This window comes from Argiope bruennichi, chromosome X1 (assembly GCF_947563725.1).
Source record: "Argiope bruennichi chromosome X1, qqArgBrue1.1, whole genome shotgun sequence".
Taxonomy (NCBI): Eukaryota; Metazoa; Arthropoda; class Arachnida; order Araneae; family Araneidae; genus Argiope; species Argiope bruennichi.
In genome coordinates, this window is record NC_079162.1 from 104671125 (window position 1) to 104690627 (window position 19503).

At 28.1% G+C, this 19503-nt stretch overlaps 1 protein-coding gene across 1 annotated transcript in view; it reads left to right on the plus strand.

Annotated features, from left to right (window-relative positions):
• Positions 1-17926, plus strand: part of LOC129958307 (homeotic protein ultrabithorax-like) — a 135505-nt gene extending 117579 nt beyond the window's left edge. The window contains exon 7 of the mRNA XM_056070700.1: positions 10432-17926. Coding sequence (XP_055926675.1) covers positions 10432-10763 — 332 coding nt within the window. The 3' untranslated portion in view covers positions 10764-17926. The remainder of the gene's footprint in view (positions 1-10431) is intronic.
• The last annotated feature ends 1577 nt before the right edge of the window (positions 17927-19503 follow it).

A 19503-nucleotide genomic window follows, 5' to 3' on the forward strand; every position in this document is an offset into this window, starting at 1 on the left:
AGACTATGCATACAACTGCAATCTGCTAGGCATAACTGTTAGCGGAAAAGCTTACTGGTACAATGAATATCTGAATATAAATTCGCAAATACATTATAAGCTGATCGTGATTATCGCATTTCTTCTTTTCTTTTTTTCATTCGAAAAAAGGGCGTTCACACTGTTATTTATTGTAAGAGAAAGATCACTTATGGAAGTAAATATTGGAAAATTATTTTTATTCATGAATCCTTTGACATTTATGGAAATATTCTTATTTTATAGAGCTAGTACTGAAAAATGATGTTATTTTCTATAGTTTTCTCTAAATATTTATCTTCTATATAAAATTATTATTTTTATTATTTTAAATATTTTTCGTTGTTAAAATATCTAAATAGAATTTTAAGTTTTCCGCATACTTATTAGGAAAAATTATAAAACTTAATTTCACACTTAAGTTGAATTGGGATGTTTTCGTCAAGAAAAGTCATCAAAATTGGAATTGTAAATGAAAGGGATATTTTTTCGAATAAATGTTACATCTAATATAAAATTTATTACACATAAAAACGTATTAAATATGTAAAATTTAGTATGTATAAAATTTAGTAACATAAAAAATATTTCGTTTTTAATAACAAGTTGAAGATGCGCTGTGATTCTATAATCTTCAAGTTCGTAACAAGAAATCGGTGCACTGTAAAAAAAAATTCCAATAAAATCCTTTAAAAATTAGCATAATTTGTGAGCACAGGCAATTGCGAAAAGAGTATACTTGCAACTGAATGAAATTTAGGATTTGTCCATTTTCTATATTTAATCCACATGCTAATGATTTATTTTAGTTATTTTTTAATTTAGTAACTTTGCAAAATGTATAAGCTGTTATATATTTGTTATGGATCATGTTTGCTCGGCATCTGCATTTGTTCATAATACTACTGAAACAGACATTCGGTGTTTATAGATAAGGTAATAACAAAATAACCGTATTGAAACAGATAGAAATCTGACGAATTGTATTTGCAAAGCGTTAATGTTATCCCAATTCTATTTATTTCGTAGGCTGTGTATTTTTTTACTAATTTTTATTTATCTGGAAACAGGTTAGTAACATTTTTTAATCGAAATGCTTTCTGTCCCTTCCTCCCAGCTCAGAGGCCTTAGGCAATTATCTAGTCAGCCTAGTTAGAAATTTATCATTGAGTATAGGCTCAATAATGTGAAATTAAAAAATATATATATTTGAATGTCATAAATTTAAAAATCAGAGAAACATATTTTTCATTATAAATAGACTTTATTATAATAATTTTTCATTATAAATAGACTTCATTACAATAGACTTTTTATTATAAATAGACTTCATTAAAAATAGGCATCATTATAAATAGATTTCATTATAAATAGACTTCATTTTAATAGACTTTTCATTATAAATATTACTGTCTAGAAACCAATAAAAAAATTTAACTGATGCAAAATGCTTGTAAATATTATAAGATATTTCATACGAATGCAATAAAATGAATTTTTCATATGCATTTCGATTATTAAAATCATATTTTGTGAAACGATAGAAAAAAAATCTGATTTTCATCATTTTTCTTACCAATTATATTCTAAAAGTTGTGCATTTCCGTCGAGGATAAAATCTTCTCCAATTTATGAGACTAAACTAAAAAAAAAACAACGATTTTTTGAGACCAGGAATCGTCCTAATTCTCTCAAAAATTATATATTTCAAAAGTGCGGAAAATCTTAAAAGGTGTTGAAAAAAAACTAATAAATTTACTTCTCAATGCCTTTCAAATGGAGTTTATTTTACAAAGTAAATACAAAACGTGATTCTTTCTTCACGGTTAACTCACCTGGAAATACTCGAAACAAATTCAAAACATCCATTCATTATACGCATTCTTTTATTTGGGTTTGCGTTCAACAAAACCCGTAATTTTATTCTTGTTTTCCTAAAGCAACTTTTTTCACCTAGTTAATGAGCTAATTAAAAATAAATTCTACGTCCGAAGAAAGAAATGTGTGTTGAGTGAAAATCTTCTGTCGTCCGGTAAGGCACTTTAAATTGGTTGATTGGGATCTAGTATACGGCATGTCCAAACATTCCCGAAGGATTCACTAATTAGGTAGCAATCCACTTATTAGTATGTTTCCAATGAGCTTACTAGCTTTAGAAAAACAGAGTATACTTCATGTGTTACCCGAAATACATGTCTAGTTTTTAGTATTACAAGACTTGGCATAAACGATCATTGACTGCATGTTTATGAAGTAAAAAAAATAATAATGATGATGCTTTTAAAGATTGCAATCGAAAAATATTTCTGTAATTTAATGTCGTTTCAGCTTTCAAGATTACTGCAGATTTGTTAGTATTACAACAAATCTTCCCCTTTAAACTTTCCCTATATTGCTGTTCTAATGAAATAACGTATTGATAGTGAAATTGTGTCAACTAAAAAATTAAAAGAAAAGAAAAGGAAAAGTCTGTAACTTATTTCCTCCTATTATTTTTCTGCATTTAATTAATTTAAGGAAAAGGTAATTTCAGCAAATATCTGCTTTTATTCTTTGGCGTTCAGTTGAATAATTAAGTGGCTTTCATGTTAAAAACGAGCCATGAAATCAAGCCCAGATGGAGCAAATCACTGAGTTTTGATTAGATTTTGAAATTTGTGAATGTGTTTTCTTTATGATAAGAAATATCCAGAAATATAAAAAAAAATCATGTTGAAATAAATCATATTAATTAATATAAGTGCTAAAATTTCGTTTTGGAGTCTAATTTTATAAAATAAACTGTCCGTTAATTGTTTTTGAATTACGGGTAATACGCCGTCTTCTACTTTGATAATTCATAAAATTTAATATTTTATAGTTTATTTTTCTTAAATTAATATTAAAACTTTATACACTTCTCCATTAATAAAAGTAGACAAAAAAATCAGAGGAAATAAGATAAATACTTAAAATAATGCCAATTTTCAAAATAGGTGACATGCATTTTCGGAAACGATTATCACGGATTATGTGCTGGGCATTTTATCCAACGGACAAATTGTAAAAATATACTACGATGGTTTTATTTTAATTTGGAGCAAAATTATACTTAATTTTAATTTTGAATGTGTTAAAAGTAAAGCTATGATTGGGTTTGTAACTAGATAACCATCAATTTTATAATGTTATATAAATAAGTATTACTTATCAGCACATAAAATGTAATCAGTTCATAAAATATACATACCGAGAACAGTCAGGGAGAAAAATCTTAACTTATGCGTATTAGAGAAATTAAGTACATTATAAATTATAAAATTGATAGCTGTCAGTTTATATTTAATATTATTGGGATTTTTTAAGATGATTATTTTGAAAAATGTTATATGTGCTATTACAGATTGCAAAATATAGTGTTGCTTTTTGTTTCTTTTTACTCCTGAATTATTTTATTATATAGGTGTTTTTGTTGGGACAGGAATGCTCAAATTCCTGATTAAGACTTTGATGTTGCGTCAAATTAATCTGGGCCTGAGACTCAAATTTGCTAAACAACTCTTATTCAGTGCTGTAAATAAAGAATAAAATATGTTTAAAATGCATCGCGATTCTTTAAAAAATTTACAAATAAATTTCTCAATCGGCATGAAGTATATGCACTTCAGAAAATAATACCTGATGTTAAATATTTACAGGATTAATAGTAAATTCCGCATTGACAGCTTTTTAATAAGGATTTTTAAGAAATGTTGTAGTTGAAACTGTTAATTTCAATCTGATGCGGATGAAATGAATAATGAATATGCAGAAAACAAAGAAAATCGATAAAACAAAGGTTTTCGACCGCTAATGAATGTTTTAATTTGAAAAAATCATTCCGTTCTTTTTTTACATTTTCTGGCTAATTAAAAGTACTAATAAAGTATTAAAGTTCTAATGATAAATTATAACTGTAAAAATTAAAATATATAAATCGATGCTTCAAAATCTTTTTTGTTAAATGCGCACGCAAATTTATTCATTCTCTTAAATGACGTTTTATTTTCATTTACTTTCTGTCGGAAACTTTAAAAGAAATCAAATAAGTAAATAAACATGAAGGGAAAAAGAAGCTAATCATCCAATTAACAATTCTACAGTTTGTATCTGTTTACGTGAGCAGGGTAAAAAATCAAAAATATTATTCACTATCTTTATTCATTTCTACTTCATAAATCACTATGATGGAGCTTGAAAATAAATGCGTCATTCATGGATGTTTTAATCTCAGTGGACTTCACAGACAGTGCGCAAACAGACAATAAAGATCTATATCGCATTATATTGTGGAACTAATCATGTCTTTTTTATATAAAGAACCATGTAGAAGAATATTAAACTTGAATTTGCGCAACAAAAGGCTGGTTTCGGTAAATCGATACAACTGATATAATGTGTTGGCATCAGTTCGCATATAAATTTTTTTGTAGCTTTCATTTGCACATACTAAGGAAATTATTTGTACTTTTTTATAGCTCATTGTGTAATTGTTGTAGTTCTTGTAATTTGCAACTATATAATTATTATTAAAGTTCAGAATAAATGTAGATATAATTTAAATTAACGAAAAAGTGAGTCTATTCAAAATGCCAATGTTTTTAAAAAGTATTACTTATTTATGAAAACACTCTGTTTTAGTGACCCGTGAGAAAGAGTTCAGAAGTATTTTAACGCTTTGAATTTTTTTATTTAACTTATTTATTGATTAAGGTGACAAGAGACACTCTGTATTCAATGTTTTAATATCATTTATCCCAATCGTAGAGATAAATAAAGAACATTTTGAATAAAGAACATTTTTTTTTTCTACTGAGAACCTATTCAAATTATGGTATAACGTTCGAAAATTTAGAAATTTAGAATATTTATAAATTAGAAGAGTAACAGAAAGACAGCAGATTTTGAAGAGTGAGAAAACACCTTCCAGTATAAAAAAGAAATTTTTTGCACGTATGGATGAAATTTATTAATTATATGAATTTTTACTTCGGGGTGGATTGTTATTGAAATTATTTCTTTTAAGCTTCTTAATCAATATCCTTTACAATGGGTGTAAATGGGAAATATATGAAATTTAAAATTTTCATACCGTTTTTTAGAATAGTTATACGTCTGATTAGGAAAAACAAAATTTATTCCGGTTTTGTAAAAAACTATGAAATTTACTCTATATAATATCTTATTCGAATACTCTTTTTTATTCAACTACTTTTCAACGGATATGTTTATTGATATGGTAGAGAGTATTTATTTTAGTTCAGAATATTAAAAATTTCTCAAATGGTTTGAAATTTTTTCCATGATTCCCGTACAAGAGTGTTATCTAAATAATAAAATAAATCAAGAAGACGTATTATAAACACATGAAGATATAATGCTATCAGCGATTTACACGGTTCATTCGCTTAAATGAATATGTATTACACGGTTTGAATGCGTTATTAAATTCAGAATTCAAAGTGCTACTTTACATGCTTTCTTGACAAGAGTTTTATCATAAAGAAATCATATCACAAAAATCTAATTCAAATGATATATAATTTTTACAGCAAAACTGAACTACAGTGCTTCGTAAACGCGTGCTTTCTGTCTGTCGAGTCAGACATGAGAGACTTTATAAATTATTGTCTGAATTTTAAGACCTTTCTGTTACAATTACCTTCATCCAGATAAGCTTGACATTGTTTAATGGTAACATATAATACGTTTCGCCTGTTACGCTTGCTCTAGCGTAGAATGTGTTAATAAATTCTAAACCAGGTAACAATCATTATAAAACAATTTGTTCGTAAAAAATCTCAGAACTAAATACCCTTTATTTATACAGCTTTCTTAAATATATTTATTACTTTTCGGTTGCATATTTTTTAAAGTAAGAGCCGAAAATCAATAACTAATATAGTTTTTTTATTCTTAAAATTTCTCAAAGATTGCGAAACAAAAAGATTTTAGTCTTTTATTTAATTTATATCAATTTATATTGTATCTGAAAAAAATATCCAGTTATTAAATCTTTAGAGTTTGTTTAAAGAATTTTTTAATCCAAATTTGGATTTTTCTGGTTCAGAGTTTTAAATTTGAAATTCATATTTGAAAAAATTGGCTTGTTGTATTATTATCAACCTTGCCGCAAAAGTACACAGTTGTTTTCGATTACATTTTTTGAAAAAATCTTGCTTTCTAAATTTTTTCAGTTCGATAATGCCGTACCGAACGCTGATGCAAATATAAAAATATCCAAACGAATTTAGCGTAATTTAATATTTATGATTTTTATAAAAATAATAATTTGTTTGTAATGTATTTTTATTCAAATATGGTGCTATATATTCTGTTTAAGACAAAAACTTATTTTCTATAGCACTACTTGAAAAAAAAATATTTAATTGAATTCTTCTATCAATCTCGGTCGCAAATCGCGAACTTAGAGTAGTTTCTTTATTTTTAATTTCTCTCTTTTTTCCTTTTTTTTTTTTAATTGTTCCGTCTCTCTTTCCCCTCAGTAAATTGAAATATTAATTTTCTTTCCAATCACTAAAAAATCAATTCTAAAAGAATCAATAGCATTGAAAATAACTATTGAATTATTCGCCTTTCTCTCCTCACGATAATCTTTTATCTTAACTCAGCTATTTTCATTGGGGACAAAACTTTAATTTTGAATCTCTTTTTTAAAAATCATATTTTTGAAATTTGTTTCATTACTTGTCAGAGAGTTTTACTACAATTTATGTCAATTTTAAATAAAGTGAGTCAGTTATATTCGCTCCTTACAGATATTTTTTTAACGACTTACATTCCCCCCCCCCTTTTTTTCTTTTCTCTCTCTCTCTCTCTCTCTCTTTTTCTTTCTTATAAAGGAAATTTTTAATTTTTTGCTGTCTAAAAATTCATTAAAATGAATAAATCTGTTAATATAGCCGCTTGAATTGAAAGAACTTTTTATGTTTTACATTCAAAATGAAGCGAAGAATAATTGTAAGAAATAGTTATAAGGCAATTAAAATATACTACAAAAGCATATTCATTTTTTAAATTTATTATGCTGACATAACTATTGATTAGAAACTTATTGTGTTATGACATAGCAATTTTCAACTAGAAATAAATTTAGTTCTATATATACTTTAATGGTCAATTTTTTAATATGCAAATACTAATGTACAGTGACTTTTGGGATTGCAGAAGATTTATAATCAATTGTATTAATTTGGAGTAAATCAAGACCCTAACAAAATTTCTTATTGCAATTTGAAACTATGGTTAAATATTTTTTCATTAGAATTTCATGTGATTTTGAAATCCGATGAAGCTAATTGCTTCCATGATTAAGACTGTTGCATAATAGCCATCCTCTAATTATATTATGTTTTAATCCAAGTTCGAAATTTCCTGTATCTATTTCTGCCTGACTGCTATTTTTATTTATGAATCGGTCATTGAAATTTTTCCTCTATCAATACATAAAAAAGCTGCCCTAAAAAATATGAAAATAAAAGTAATTGAAAAATAATTTTTTTATTCATTAAGGCATTTATTATCTCACTTCTTTTGCCATGATTTTTAAAATAACACCGCATTGAAAAGCATTTTGTCAGAGCAAGCCATTTGTAGAAGATTTCTGCATTGATAAAATAAAGCTTTGTCGTTATTATTTAAGTTATTGTTTAGAGCAGAATATTGATAAGTTATTGTTTAGAGCAATTCTTTATCAACTACGACAATTTCAATGTTTATAAAAAAAATAAAGGAATTTATCTATAAATAGAATAATAGCATTTAAAATTTCAGTTTTTAAATATTGCAACTCTATAATTGTGGTTCTGTGGTCTATCGTGTAGGGAAGCTTCAGGGGAGGTCGAGGTGTTAATTTATCAAACAAATCAAACTCGCAAGATTTTTAAAATTAGATTTACGTGCTACAGCGGAAATTTCTGAACTCTGATTTTGATATCAAATGTAGAGTCTCTGAGCAGAATATTGATGTCTCAAAATTTTAATTAATTCTGTTAGATGGTATTAATATAGCATTTTTTGCATTTACTGTATACTTTATGGCATTGCTGCATATGATTAAATGCTATAAAATTTTTATAATGATATTGATTGCAGAATTATAACCTTGATTTATTTTTAAGTAAACAATTTTGTTATAAAATCCTACAGGTTCGTTTGGAAAAAACTTTAAAAACAAATTAATTCAATTGATGTAAATCCTAGTGCGCGTGTGATATCGTACTTAATAAAAAAAGAAATTGATCTATGATTTGATTTAAATGCATAATTCATTCTAATTAAAAATTTAGCAAAAACTGTAACTCTAAGTAAAACATTAGCAAAAATTTTAATATTTTTCACTTAATCTTTCTTTTAACGCTATCTTTATTTTAACGCTCCTATAATTTCTATTAATCAATAATTTGTATGTATTATCACGTTATTATATATTCACGCAGTTAAAGGTAGTTTTCATGAAGTATGGCCAGAGAATAAGACTTCAGAAACATTTTACACTCGCATCTGAATCATCGTTCCTCAAATTTTTTTTAATAATTCTAAAGCTACATTTATAGAGTTCAATAAAGTGCACAAATGAAGTATTATAATGTAATAATTTAGTACAATAATTTTTTAAGTTTATCTGAAATATTTAAAAATAAATTGCTTATTTTATAGTCTAAATTTTTAATGTATATTTAATTCTAATTAATATTAAATTTAATGACTGAGGCTCTGTTTTCCTGTTTCTCTGCCCATGACTTTGAAACTCAACAATGCCATTGTATACTGTTTTCAATTCTCACACAGCACATGAGACCATACTACCATACTTTGGATGATATCATACATGTTAGTGATCGAAATTCAAGTTTTAAACATATTTATAGAAATTTAAATAAAACTTGATTGCGTACAAAATGGTAAAATTTAGTTTTAGAATTTAATTAAATGGCGTGATATTCAAATGAATCGGAAACTGTCATATTTTGAACTCTTTAGACAGCTGTGAAATAAAGTTTACAAACTGTATTCTCAAACTATCACAAAACCACCTATGTTTTCAAAATTAAGTAATATTTAAAAATATTCAAACTGTTTTTAATCCATGTAGAAAATTCAGACTCTGCAGACTTTTAAAAACAGAATTTTTAAATATGCTCAGAATTTTAAATAAATGTAAAACTTAAACATGATTTGAATTCATTTTCTGGTTATGTTTGAAATGAAAAGGAATGTAGTTTTGCTAAAACCAGTTTTATGATTCAAAGGTTACATTTCTTCTTTCAGAGATAGAAACCCTTTTCCAGACGTTCTTATAAATTTGGAATGAAGTTTTAAAAAATTTCAGACATACAGTTAGAAATTTGTTTTCAGCGGATTCATAATCTTCGCAATTTCTAAAGCGCCTCTGTAAAAATTTCCTTCTTCAAAAGACTACTAATTTGTGATACGAGTAATTTGAGCTACTTGTTTAAGTTAGTTAGAAATCTAAATTACATTTTGATTCAGAGATTGTTTATTTGTGCTGTTATATTTTTATTAGTGTTTTTAGACATTGATTTTAACTTTATTCCTCATTATTTATTTTATCAATTTTTATAATCATGTTATGATCTTTTTCAGCTTATTAATTTCAAACATCTTTGTACTTTTAATTTAAGCAAGAAGTAATATAAAAAAGTCAGCTGGTATTATATAGATATTATATTTTATTACAAACTTATTGATTTTTTAACTTCTTATAGATACATTAACGCCAATCTATTTTTTTTTCAATATTTTTTTCATTTCTACAGGAAATGGAATTTCCAGGTAGATCGCCTTTTGAATTTTAGAGACGCTTAAAAAGATTATTAATTAGATTATTGACATTCTGCCATTAAATAAAAAAAAGAGAGAAAAACTTAAGATTAAGTGAAAGCAGAATAATTAATAAACAATTTGAAAAATGATTTAAAAAGGTAGAGTTTTCGCGGTTAATAGTTTCATACTACTTTCCGAAATTGGCTAGTCTACATTTATAATATAAACGATGTTCCAAGCTTGATCTGTTGAGAAGATGCCCTATGTAGCTAGTCATAAATTTACATATATGGAACTGAGTTACCTAATTTTAAGGAATAGAATAACAACAATTTTTTTCCCCCAGTTTAATGAATACGTTACTAAACAAAACAGAAGGTATTGACACTGCCTCTTCACAATCGGGAGGTGTAACCGCCGCATTCATTCTACAATCACCCATAAAGCTCCCCGTACCGTTTCGCTTAGTGAAATCTATAAAAAGCCAGCGCCGCAGCTGTGTAGCGAGATAAGGAGGGTTGAAGCTCTGTATCAACTTGATACTCGTCTAGACTCTTTCATACTGCAGCAGAGTGTTTATATTTGCAGGCGCCAATGGATTGCGCAGACGGGGTCGTCAGACCTACACACGCTACCAGACTCTGGAGCTGGAGAAAGAGTTCCATACCAACCATTACCTAACCCGACGGCGACGCATTGAGATGGCACATGCTCTTTGCCTCACCGAACGCCAGATCAAAATCTGGTTCCAGAACCGGCGCATGAAGCTCAAGAAAGAGATTCAAGCCATCAAGGAACTGAACGAACAAGAGCGACAAGCACAAGCTGCCAAACTGGCAGTGCACCAGAAGTCTTCTGCTTCGAGTGGAGGTAACAATGCCAACAACAATGATTCCACTGCATCGGCAACAAAAACGTAAGGTCGTTCCTCCTCTACTTTTCTTTCACATTGTTTTTATTTTTACCCCTTCCCCCCATTCTTTTAGCAGCAGTGAGTGTCGTATATCTTCCGTTCTTTCCGTGGAGAGGAAGATTTCAAGGACTTCCTTCCAAACATCCATGATTAGTCAACGCAAATTATTATTCTCGGCTTCCTTAATTTATTACATTAGCAATCAAAGTACTTAACGGTTGAGCATCACATCTCAGAACTACTCTTAGGGTCACCTAAAGACTTGGAATTAAGAAGGACTGAATTATTGCTCTTCTTTTTAATCAGATCTTAGGCTGATTTAAAATTTCGCCTTTTGAGGTTATTAAGCGCCTTCTAATATTTTTACTTTCTCACTGTAGAAAATGATTCTAATATTTATTTTTTTTACTTACTCACCATCAAATTAAATTGCGCAATTTCAGCTACATGACTAATTAAAATTATCTAATTATTTCAACATTTACATGATAAATAAAAAATAATTTCCCTTTTCGTTTAAAATGGTTAAGAAGCTGGTACTAAGAGGTCAAATGATTAGCTAGCATGTGTTTTTTAAATGCATAAGCACCTCATTTGGAAAAGAAAAATATTAATAAGTATTTATTGCTTTATATGATTTTTACAAATGAAAATTAATATTAAATCTAATTTTTAATTCTGAAATAAAAAAAATCGAAGTTTAACGATATAAAGGACAGGTATACACTCAATGCGACTGTAATTGCATTTATTTTACTTACATTTACAAAATGAAATAAAATTGAGATAAATGTGTTTTTTCTCTAATTAGTATTCCTTTATTTATAATTATTTTTAATATTTTTCTGTACCAATTTTTTTCAAGGATATGGATTTAATCAGGTTTCAAGTGTTTTCATATTTTGCAGTGTCAGAATGAAAGACTGATATAACATATCAATTTTGTATACTGGAGACGATAAAAAAAATCCTGAACTAATTTCAAACTTGATTATATTCTTTCAATGCTTTAGTAGTATAGATTTATTTCCCCCTTACTGCAGCTCTCGCTAGCCTTAAATGTTAAAATTCTTTTGCCATAAACAAGCAGTTCCGCTTTTCATTCCATCATCTTCATTCTTGCGTTAAAATTACATAGCCATTCTAAATTAAATTTAAAAGTAAAAATAATTTAAAGAATTTCTTATTAAAAAAGTTATTTTCTAAATGACTTAAAACAGTAGATATTCGATATTAATTTTGATATTGACTGAATTCATAAAATGTATGCTTAATTCACCGCAATTTTATATTATTCATGTTCATAGGTATATCCGTTTTAATTTTAGAATTAAACAAATTGGTTCGAATGTCAGATTAAGTTAAGCTTTAAAAACTATCATTATTTGCTTTATTTTTTTTAATTTGTCCTAAATTTAATATTTTTTTAAGTTATGGATATGAGAGTAATGGAAAGAAATTCAATCATTTAATTGAGTAACTGAAATGCGCCATTATTTAAATGAAAACCAGTAATTCATCGTGAACATATGTTTTAAAATTGACAAACTTTCTTCTTCGGTCTAATTATTAAAATGCAATATGACAAATTTAAAATTTGTGTTAAATATAAAAAAAAGTTAATTTTTTCCTTTTTGATAAAAATAAAGTGAAAAAGGAACTCCTTTTTTATGCCTAAAGGTCATTAGCATTAACTATAATTCTGCCCATTTAAATTTATGATACTCTCAAATGCACCTTCTATACTATACAAGCTTTATCCAATCCCCCACGCAGCGCGCTTTATAGCTCCAGGCTAACATCTGCATGTCATTATACTACTATTAACATAACATTATCAGTCAAGTACTGCATTCACCCTCTGGTTTTCGCTGAGGTGGGGTTAGGATGTGTATCACTTTATTCCTTAGTTACTTGTGAATTTCGAGAGCGAATGGTAAAAAGTTCCTCAATTCTGCAATGAATTCATTTCACTCAAAGTGAATTCTATCAAGAATTTGAAACGCGCATCTCTTAATCTAGCGATATTCATGTTACCTAACTGCAAGAGGTAAGTTAGCTTTAAGGCTATTTAATTAGTGATTCTTTAAAAGTTTCTTTAAATATTGCGAAAAAAAAATGCTTTACCTACATTTAATAATGTGAAAAAGAGCAAAAAACAAAAAACAAAAAATGAATTGAAATACCCGTAACACCTATCGATGTTTGAAAATATACTTCCCGAAAGTACTTCTGAGGTCATCAACTTTTCCTTTGTCTTGATTAATTGTCCAGGTAAAAGATCTTCTCAGCTATATCTGAAAAATGATAACACCATTAGACATTAATGTTTGATGAAACAAAATTTATTGATTCGTGCCATTAAAAAAAATTGTGCATCCTAACAGGGATAGGATATATAATCAAGACTGATTTGCTAATGTTTGTAAAAAAAATTATGAATAATAATTTCCGTTGACTAATCGCCAACCACAATGCAATATGTAATAAAAGCATATACGCATGATCTGATTGCAGGAGAGAACTATTACATTATGTGCCACAATGAGAAGTTGAGAACCGGCACATGTGCATGCTTTTTGCTAAACTGGAATCTTTAATGTCTACGCCACTCATCGTATTTGAGGACTGATCTTCTGTAATGACTAGTAAGTAGTAAAACATTAGGACTGCAAATTGCGTCAGTGTCATTTCTTGGGAAAAGGAGAGAGCCACTAGAGATGTTCCTTCAGTGCTATGAACTGACATTATTTTGAAGTGGTAAACCGAGAACTCTTGCTCTCTCAACTGAAGCCCATTCTTCCCTTAAATCTTATAGTTAGACAAAGCTTTGGTACGATGGGATTATTGTGTCTTGTTCTGTGAATTTCTTGTTCTTTGTGCTCAAGATTATTGTGTCGCATCTTTTGTACAGATGACTTGGCGCGTAATGGCTAACTCGGCAGTCTCATTTCATACTGCGCACCACCATCGAATTGTAACTAATTATTATAAGCATGCAGATATCAAATACTTAATGACCTTTCAACTCATTTGTTTAAAAATAACTTGAATGTATGTTCCTAAAGTAACCTGAGGTGAAATCTATACGTAAGATAGCATGAGGTTTTCTCATTGTAGTAGGCATGGCATGCATGGAAAGAGTAATCTTTAAGTAACCGAAGGTGAAATATATACGTAAAATATGAGTTTCATCGTGATAAATATTTTTAGCCAAAATACTGCAGATATCAAGCATGCATTCCTTGTATATTATTTGGCCAATAAGAATTTGATATCTGCTTCCTTCCTTTTAAATTCTTGCATAAAAAAAATCTTTTCACCTACATCATTATTGTTAATAATTTTATTTATTTATTTATTTATTGTTTCTTTGTTAGTGTAGTAGCACATGCCCTAAAATATAACTACTTTTAATGAGTGTCAGTCATATTTGTGGATGATTTTTTTTTCCCTTCGCAAAGACTGCCGTGTTGCCAGACATATAAGTGTTTCGCATAAAGTTTGATGTTTCCATCTTTGGCAAGTACAAAAGAATCTTCTTTGTAGAACTTTGATATTAAAAAAAAAATGTATATGTTTGAGAAACTGCAAGAATTTACTGCAGTTAATACTATATTTGAACTACTTAATAGACGACAAACCTGAAAGTATGGAATTTTTTTGAAGAATAAATTAATTTTTGATCCACTTAAATTATTTCATAATAGATGTTAAACGTGAAATAACTGCTGCTGATAAATTACAGTTGGCTAGGTTATTTCATATTACAATCTAGCAATTTTTAGAGAAAAATTTTTTATTCATCATATTTTAAATATTCTTATCTCTTACGCGAACATAAGCAATAAACGTGTTGCTAATAATAACTTGCATCAAGTAAATCGTCAAGTTGTCATTCTAGGTATTAATTTCAGCATTCGTTCAGATGGGAATTAAAAAAAAAATAAACACTTGGACAGTGATGATTTATAAAATACTAGTCAACATTTCAGAGCAGTTTCCAAACTTTATGCGGAACTCTTTTAGTGACATTCGAGTAAGTCATGTTAGAAAAATGTGATTATGTAGAATATTTCATATTATAGTGCATCAGTAAAATAACATAAAAATATTTACCTCAGAGAGGACTGTGCGCTATATATTTACACCCTAAAATGTGCAGACCAGGAAAATAATATTTAATTCATTCATTTTCTTATAATTTCCTTCAAAATAATATTTAATTCATTTATTCATTCACTTAATTTTTCAAATAGTTTACTAATCATATACCTCTTTATTTTTATCAGAAAACAAAGAATGCTTTCAGTTCCTTGAAATTTCAACATTTCAAGTCTTAGAATATTTTAAGTATTCTAAAGTAGAATTCTATATAGAATTTCTAAAATTATTTGAAATCAGCAAGCTTGCGAAGAAATTTCATTTTTTGAAATTTTTTACCGCTCTCTACTTAATAGAATAGGCAAAAATCTACTTAAAATGTTAAGCAAAAATCATTTTCCTCATTTTTTTTTTTTTTTAATTGAAGGAAAAAATCTCAAATGCCTTTTATTGTTTGTTTACTTAAATATTATTTGATTATTATGTGAGAGAAATATAAACGAAAGAAATAACTGTAGCATACTTGTGTGAACATTATCTTCCTGCTCTGCCAGTATTTATGAATTCGTATAAATTTTGTGAATTCATCAGTCATTGAACAAAACATCATTCTTTGTACGTAAAATTATTGTCCGCAGCGCGATCTCAAAAGTAGCCGTTATGGTGAAAAAGTATACGTAATTTCAGTGTATTGATTGTTTGTTTCAACTGTTCACAATTGTTGGTTTTAACTGTGTAGTCTGCATAATTATATATATACAGTGCCATTCAAAGTTGCCAATGAGGTAAGATATATATATTATTTTTCATCGTGTTGCATTTGTTCAGTTTTATGTGCATAAGTTACAGGTTTGTAAAAGTTAAATACAAAATTTTCCTTTTCATTGTTGAAATTAGCGTTTTCTTTTGTTTATATATAGATATATAGATTAACATTACTTGTTCATATGCAATGTAAAAAAAAAAATGCTAAAAATACGTGAATTAGCTGTTTGAAGATTTTTAAAAAGGCAAGTGCAATTTTGTTACTATTAAAAATATGTGTTCCAATTAATTGATACAGTTGTGGAAGTTGCATTTAAACGTTTAATGAGGTTTTACTACATTCTAGGTTGAAATGTTGTCGATTTATTTACCGATTTATTGTCGATTTAATGTTGTCGATTTAAAAATTCTGAAGGGCTTCCTTAATGAGTGGATATAATGCTATCGTATTCTAATTAAAATTTTAACAAATTTTAAAAAGACAAAATGAAGTATTTGAAACTGCTTGTTTATAGTTTAAAAATAATTATAACTTCGGATGCCATTTTTTTTATTTCATTATATGTATCGACTTCCATAATTTCTCTCTGCATGGAAAATATTTTGTGAAAAGCTTATTTCATGATTTTTCTGTTTATAAAATTGTTTTGTAAATTGGCATTGTCAATTGTTTCTGAAAAGAATGAGTTTCGCTTCTACTACCAAGTCCTCTGCAAATTTAATTGTTTTAAATTGTACTCTAAAATAAAATTCAATTATTGTCTCTCTAAATTATTGTGTCAGTCGTTTAAAAGTAGAATGGCGCATTACATTTGTGAGCTAAAAAGTGCATTTCATGTTCAGTTAAAAACACCAATAAATAAATATGCGTTAGCCTGCCATCTTAATTAAATAATTTAAAATAATAACGCAATTGCTTGTATTTAGTTATATTAAAAAACATTAAAAAAAGGATGATTAGTTTTTATCCTACAAATTTTGCTGGATAAATAAATATTGTAAGTAAATAAAACCAACGAACATTTGTGATGGATGTGGTGATAACTATAAAAAATATATAATCATGGAATTAATTTTTTTTATTTTTAAAAATATTATGTGTATTTTATTTTTAAGAATCATTTAATATGATGTATTTTTTTCCAGTTTGGTAAAAGAAAAAAAATTCATTTCAGGACAGTGTAAAAAGATAATGAGAAGTATCTCAATGAGATAAATTAAACATTAAAAATACAAGTTAAATTATCGAAATATATTACAATTTTTTTCCCCCTTTTCATCCGTTCCTTATGGCGTTACTGCTTTGATGCCTTGAATCACTTAGAAAAAGAATGAAGGCTTCTGATCTTAAACTTTAAAACCAATTCATTATTACTGGCGTGTGTATTCAATTTATTTATTCTTTCAAAATGAGATATTCATCCTTTTTTTAAGTAATACTCAGTTCAGATCCAAAGCACTTGTCGAAAATGATCTGCATGTTTAAACCTTACCTTATTTTTCTATAAAATTTGATTTTTTTCTTTTGTTATGTATGAATTTTAATATTTATTTCTAAATTTTTTAATGATATATACAGAGAAAATCCGACCATAGAGGCAATTTACTTTTTGATCATTAAGGATTTTTATTTTTGGAAATTGCTAGGAAACATGGAGCTAGGAAATATTGCATTAAGAAAATTTCATAGCTGTTTTTTATATATATAATTTTTATTTCAGATTCACTGCCCTCTGAATATATTAAAAACGTTGTAAAACCTCATTAAACATCTAAACTGCAGACTCACAACATAGTTATTCCTTTATAATTATCAAAATAATTTCGGTTAACTTTTTAACACAACCGAAATGATGTTATACGTAACTTCAATACTTTTTGAGAAATTGCATGTTTTACATATTTTTATTTGTATATTACCATATTATACGTAATACCTTGCCATCAGAAGTAGTTCAGTTCTGTATTATCAAAGCTGTTCTTTCTTCTACCTATTGGAGAGAAGAATGTTTATAGTTTTAATATGTCAGAAGTCTCTCCAATAATTTTTCAATATCGTTATATATATATATATATAATAGCTGTTACCTGTCTCATTATTCGTAACCATTTTTCTTCTAAATGTATAAAAAGCTACGAGGACTGAAATTGAGTTGTTTTTGATTCCTTATTGTGAGTTTTAATGTTACTACGAAAATTGGCTTTTCAAAAATACTGTTCTTAAATTTTTGCATCTGTCATGAGATGTACAGTGTAAATGTTGACGTACGTATTTGTGACGTGAAAGAAAAATATAGACTTTACTTAACTACAAACCTGTCAGTGTGATTTTCTTCTGCCTGATTTTACTGAAAATTAGTAGATATGTGTCATGATTGGAACTAACAATGCAGTAGGTTATGGAACAAGAATGATATGTCATCAGACACATTTACGGCATAATATCCATTTAAACATACATCCTTTCATCATTTACATAGAAGATAAACCTAAAATCTGCAGTTTTAAAATGACATTACCTTCCAGAAATAATGGTTACTGCAAGCATGTCTAAAGAGTGCTGTTTCAGTTAACTGTTTTGTTAAATGCAAATAATAGTTAATTTATTATTATTATTTTTCTTTCTGTTGGAAACATTAGAATGACGTTAGTAAATTTATTACTAACTATTTCTTTTCTCTTTCTATTGGAAACATTATCACGCTAAATTGCTTCCTCTTTATCTACAAGATTTGTGGATTTTTTTAAAAATCTTGTTTCAAACTGCTATTAAGGTAATCATTATGCCATTCGTGCTACGATAATAATTATGCTAATCTTGACAATCACAAAAGCAATTTTTCAATTCTAGATATTTAAATTAGATTTAGTTATCGCTGTTGCGTGACGTTCTAAGGCTCCTACAAAAATATATTCATAAGATCTTTTGCTGTGTTAGTTAGATTATCATATCTGTCTGAAGTTACGTCACAGAATACTTCAATTTATGGATTGTCCTATGCGTTGAACGTTAAAGACTCTTTGAAAACGTTTTAATTACAGCACTATATTTCGCACATCTGCAGATCAGAAAATGCAAAAACGATTGTTTTCTTTCCTCTTCAATAATTAATGTCAGATAAAAACTGATTTTGAATGTCTGGTGATTGTTGCTTTAACTGTTGCTGTGACTGATATGTGGATGAATGAGTCAAATAGTTGATTAACCCTTTGGAATCTGAGGGGTCTCTTGGAAATTTTCCTCAGCAGATGAGCTTTTTATTCTGAGTGACACTTCCTATCCAAGTAATTCTCGTAATCGCAACTCGTTCTTGTGAGCAAGCGAAAATTAAAGGGGAAAGTTATATGAATCTATCGCTCTCTGTGTGTACGGGGGGAGGAGGGAGTCTGATGGCGTCCGAGTTTGAACGTAATTATGTTGAGAGCAGGAAATGGCTGTCATTTTATCAGCACAGACGTGGAACTTTGCAGTTCTACACGACACAGTCAGTTTTAATTACCCCGTTAGGCATTTATCTATGATTGGTATAGCCATTTTAATTAACGATATGAGGCCGTTAAGAAGATGAAACGAAAACTTTGGGCTAGGAGTTGCCTTATCGGCAAAAGTTGTTTTAAGGATATAACTATAAAAATAAATTTTTGCCGCATTGTTTCTGCTTGATGATCAATCTGGGCAATGGCAAAATAGATAGCATACTGCTAATTTACTACAATAAGTTATAGCTTAATAATACGAGTTGCCCTAATGTGAACGCCCGCGTATCTTTCAAGTTGGGAGAGATTTTTTTCCCACGGATTTCGTTTGTATTTTGAGTGGAATCTTCGGTTGTTTGTGTTTTTCTTAAGTTTCTTTCCTATCATCTCGGAATTTTTGA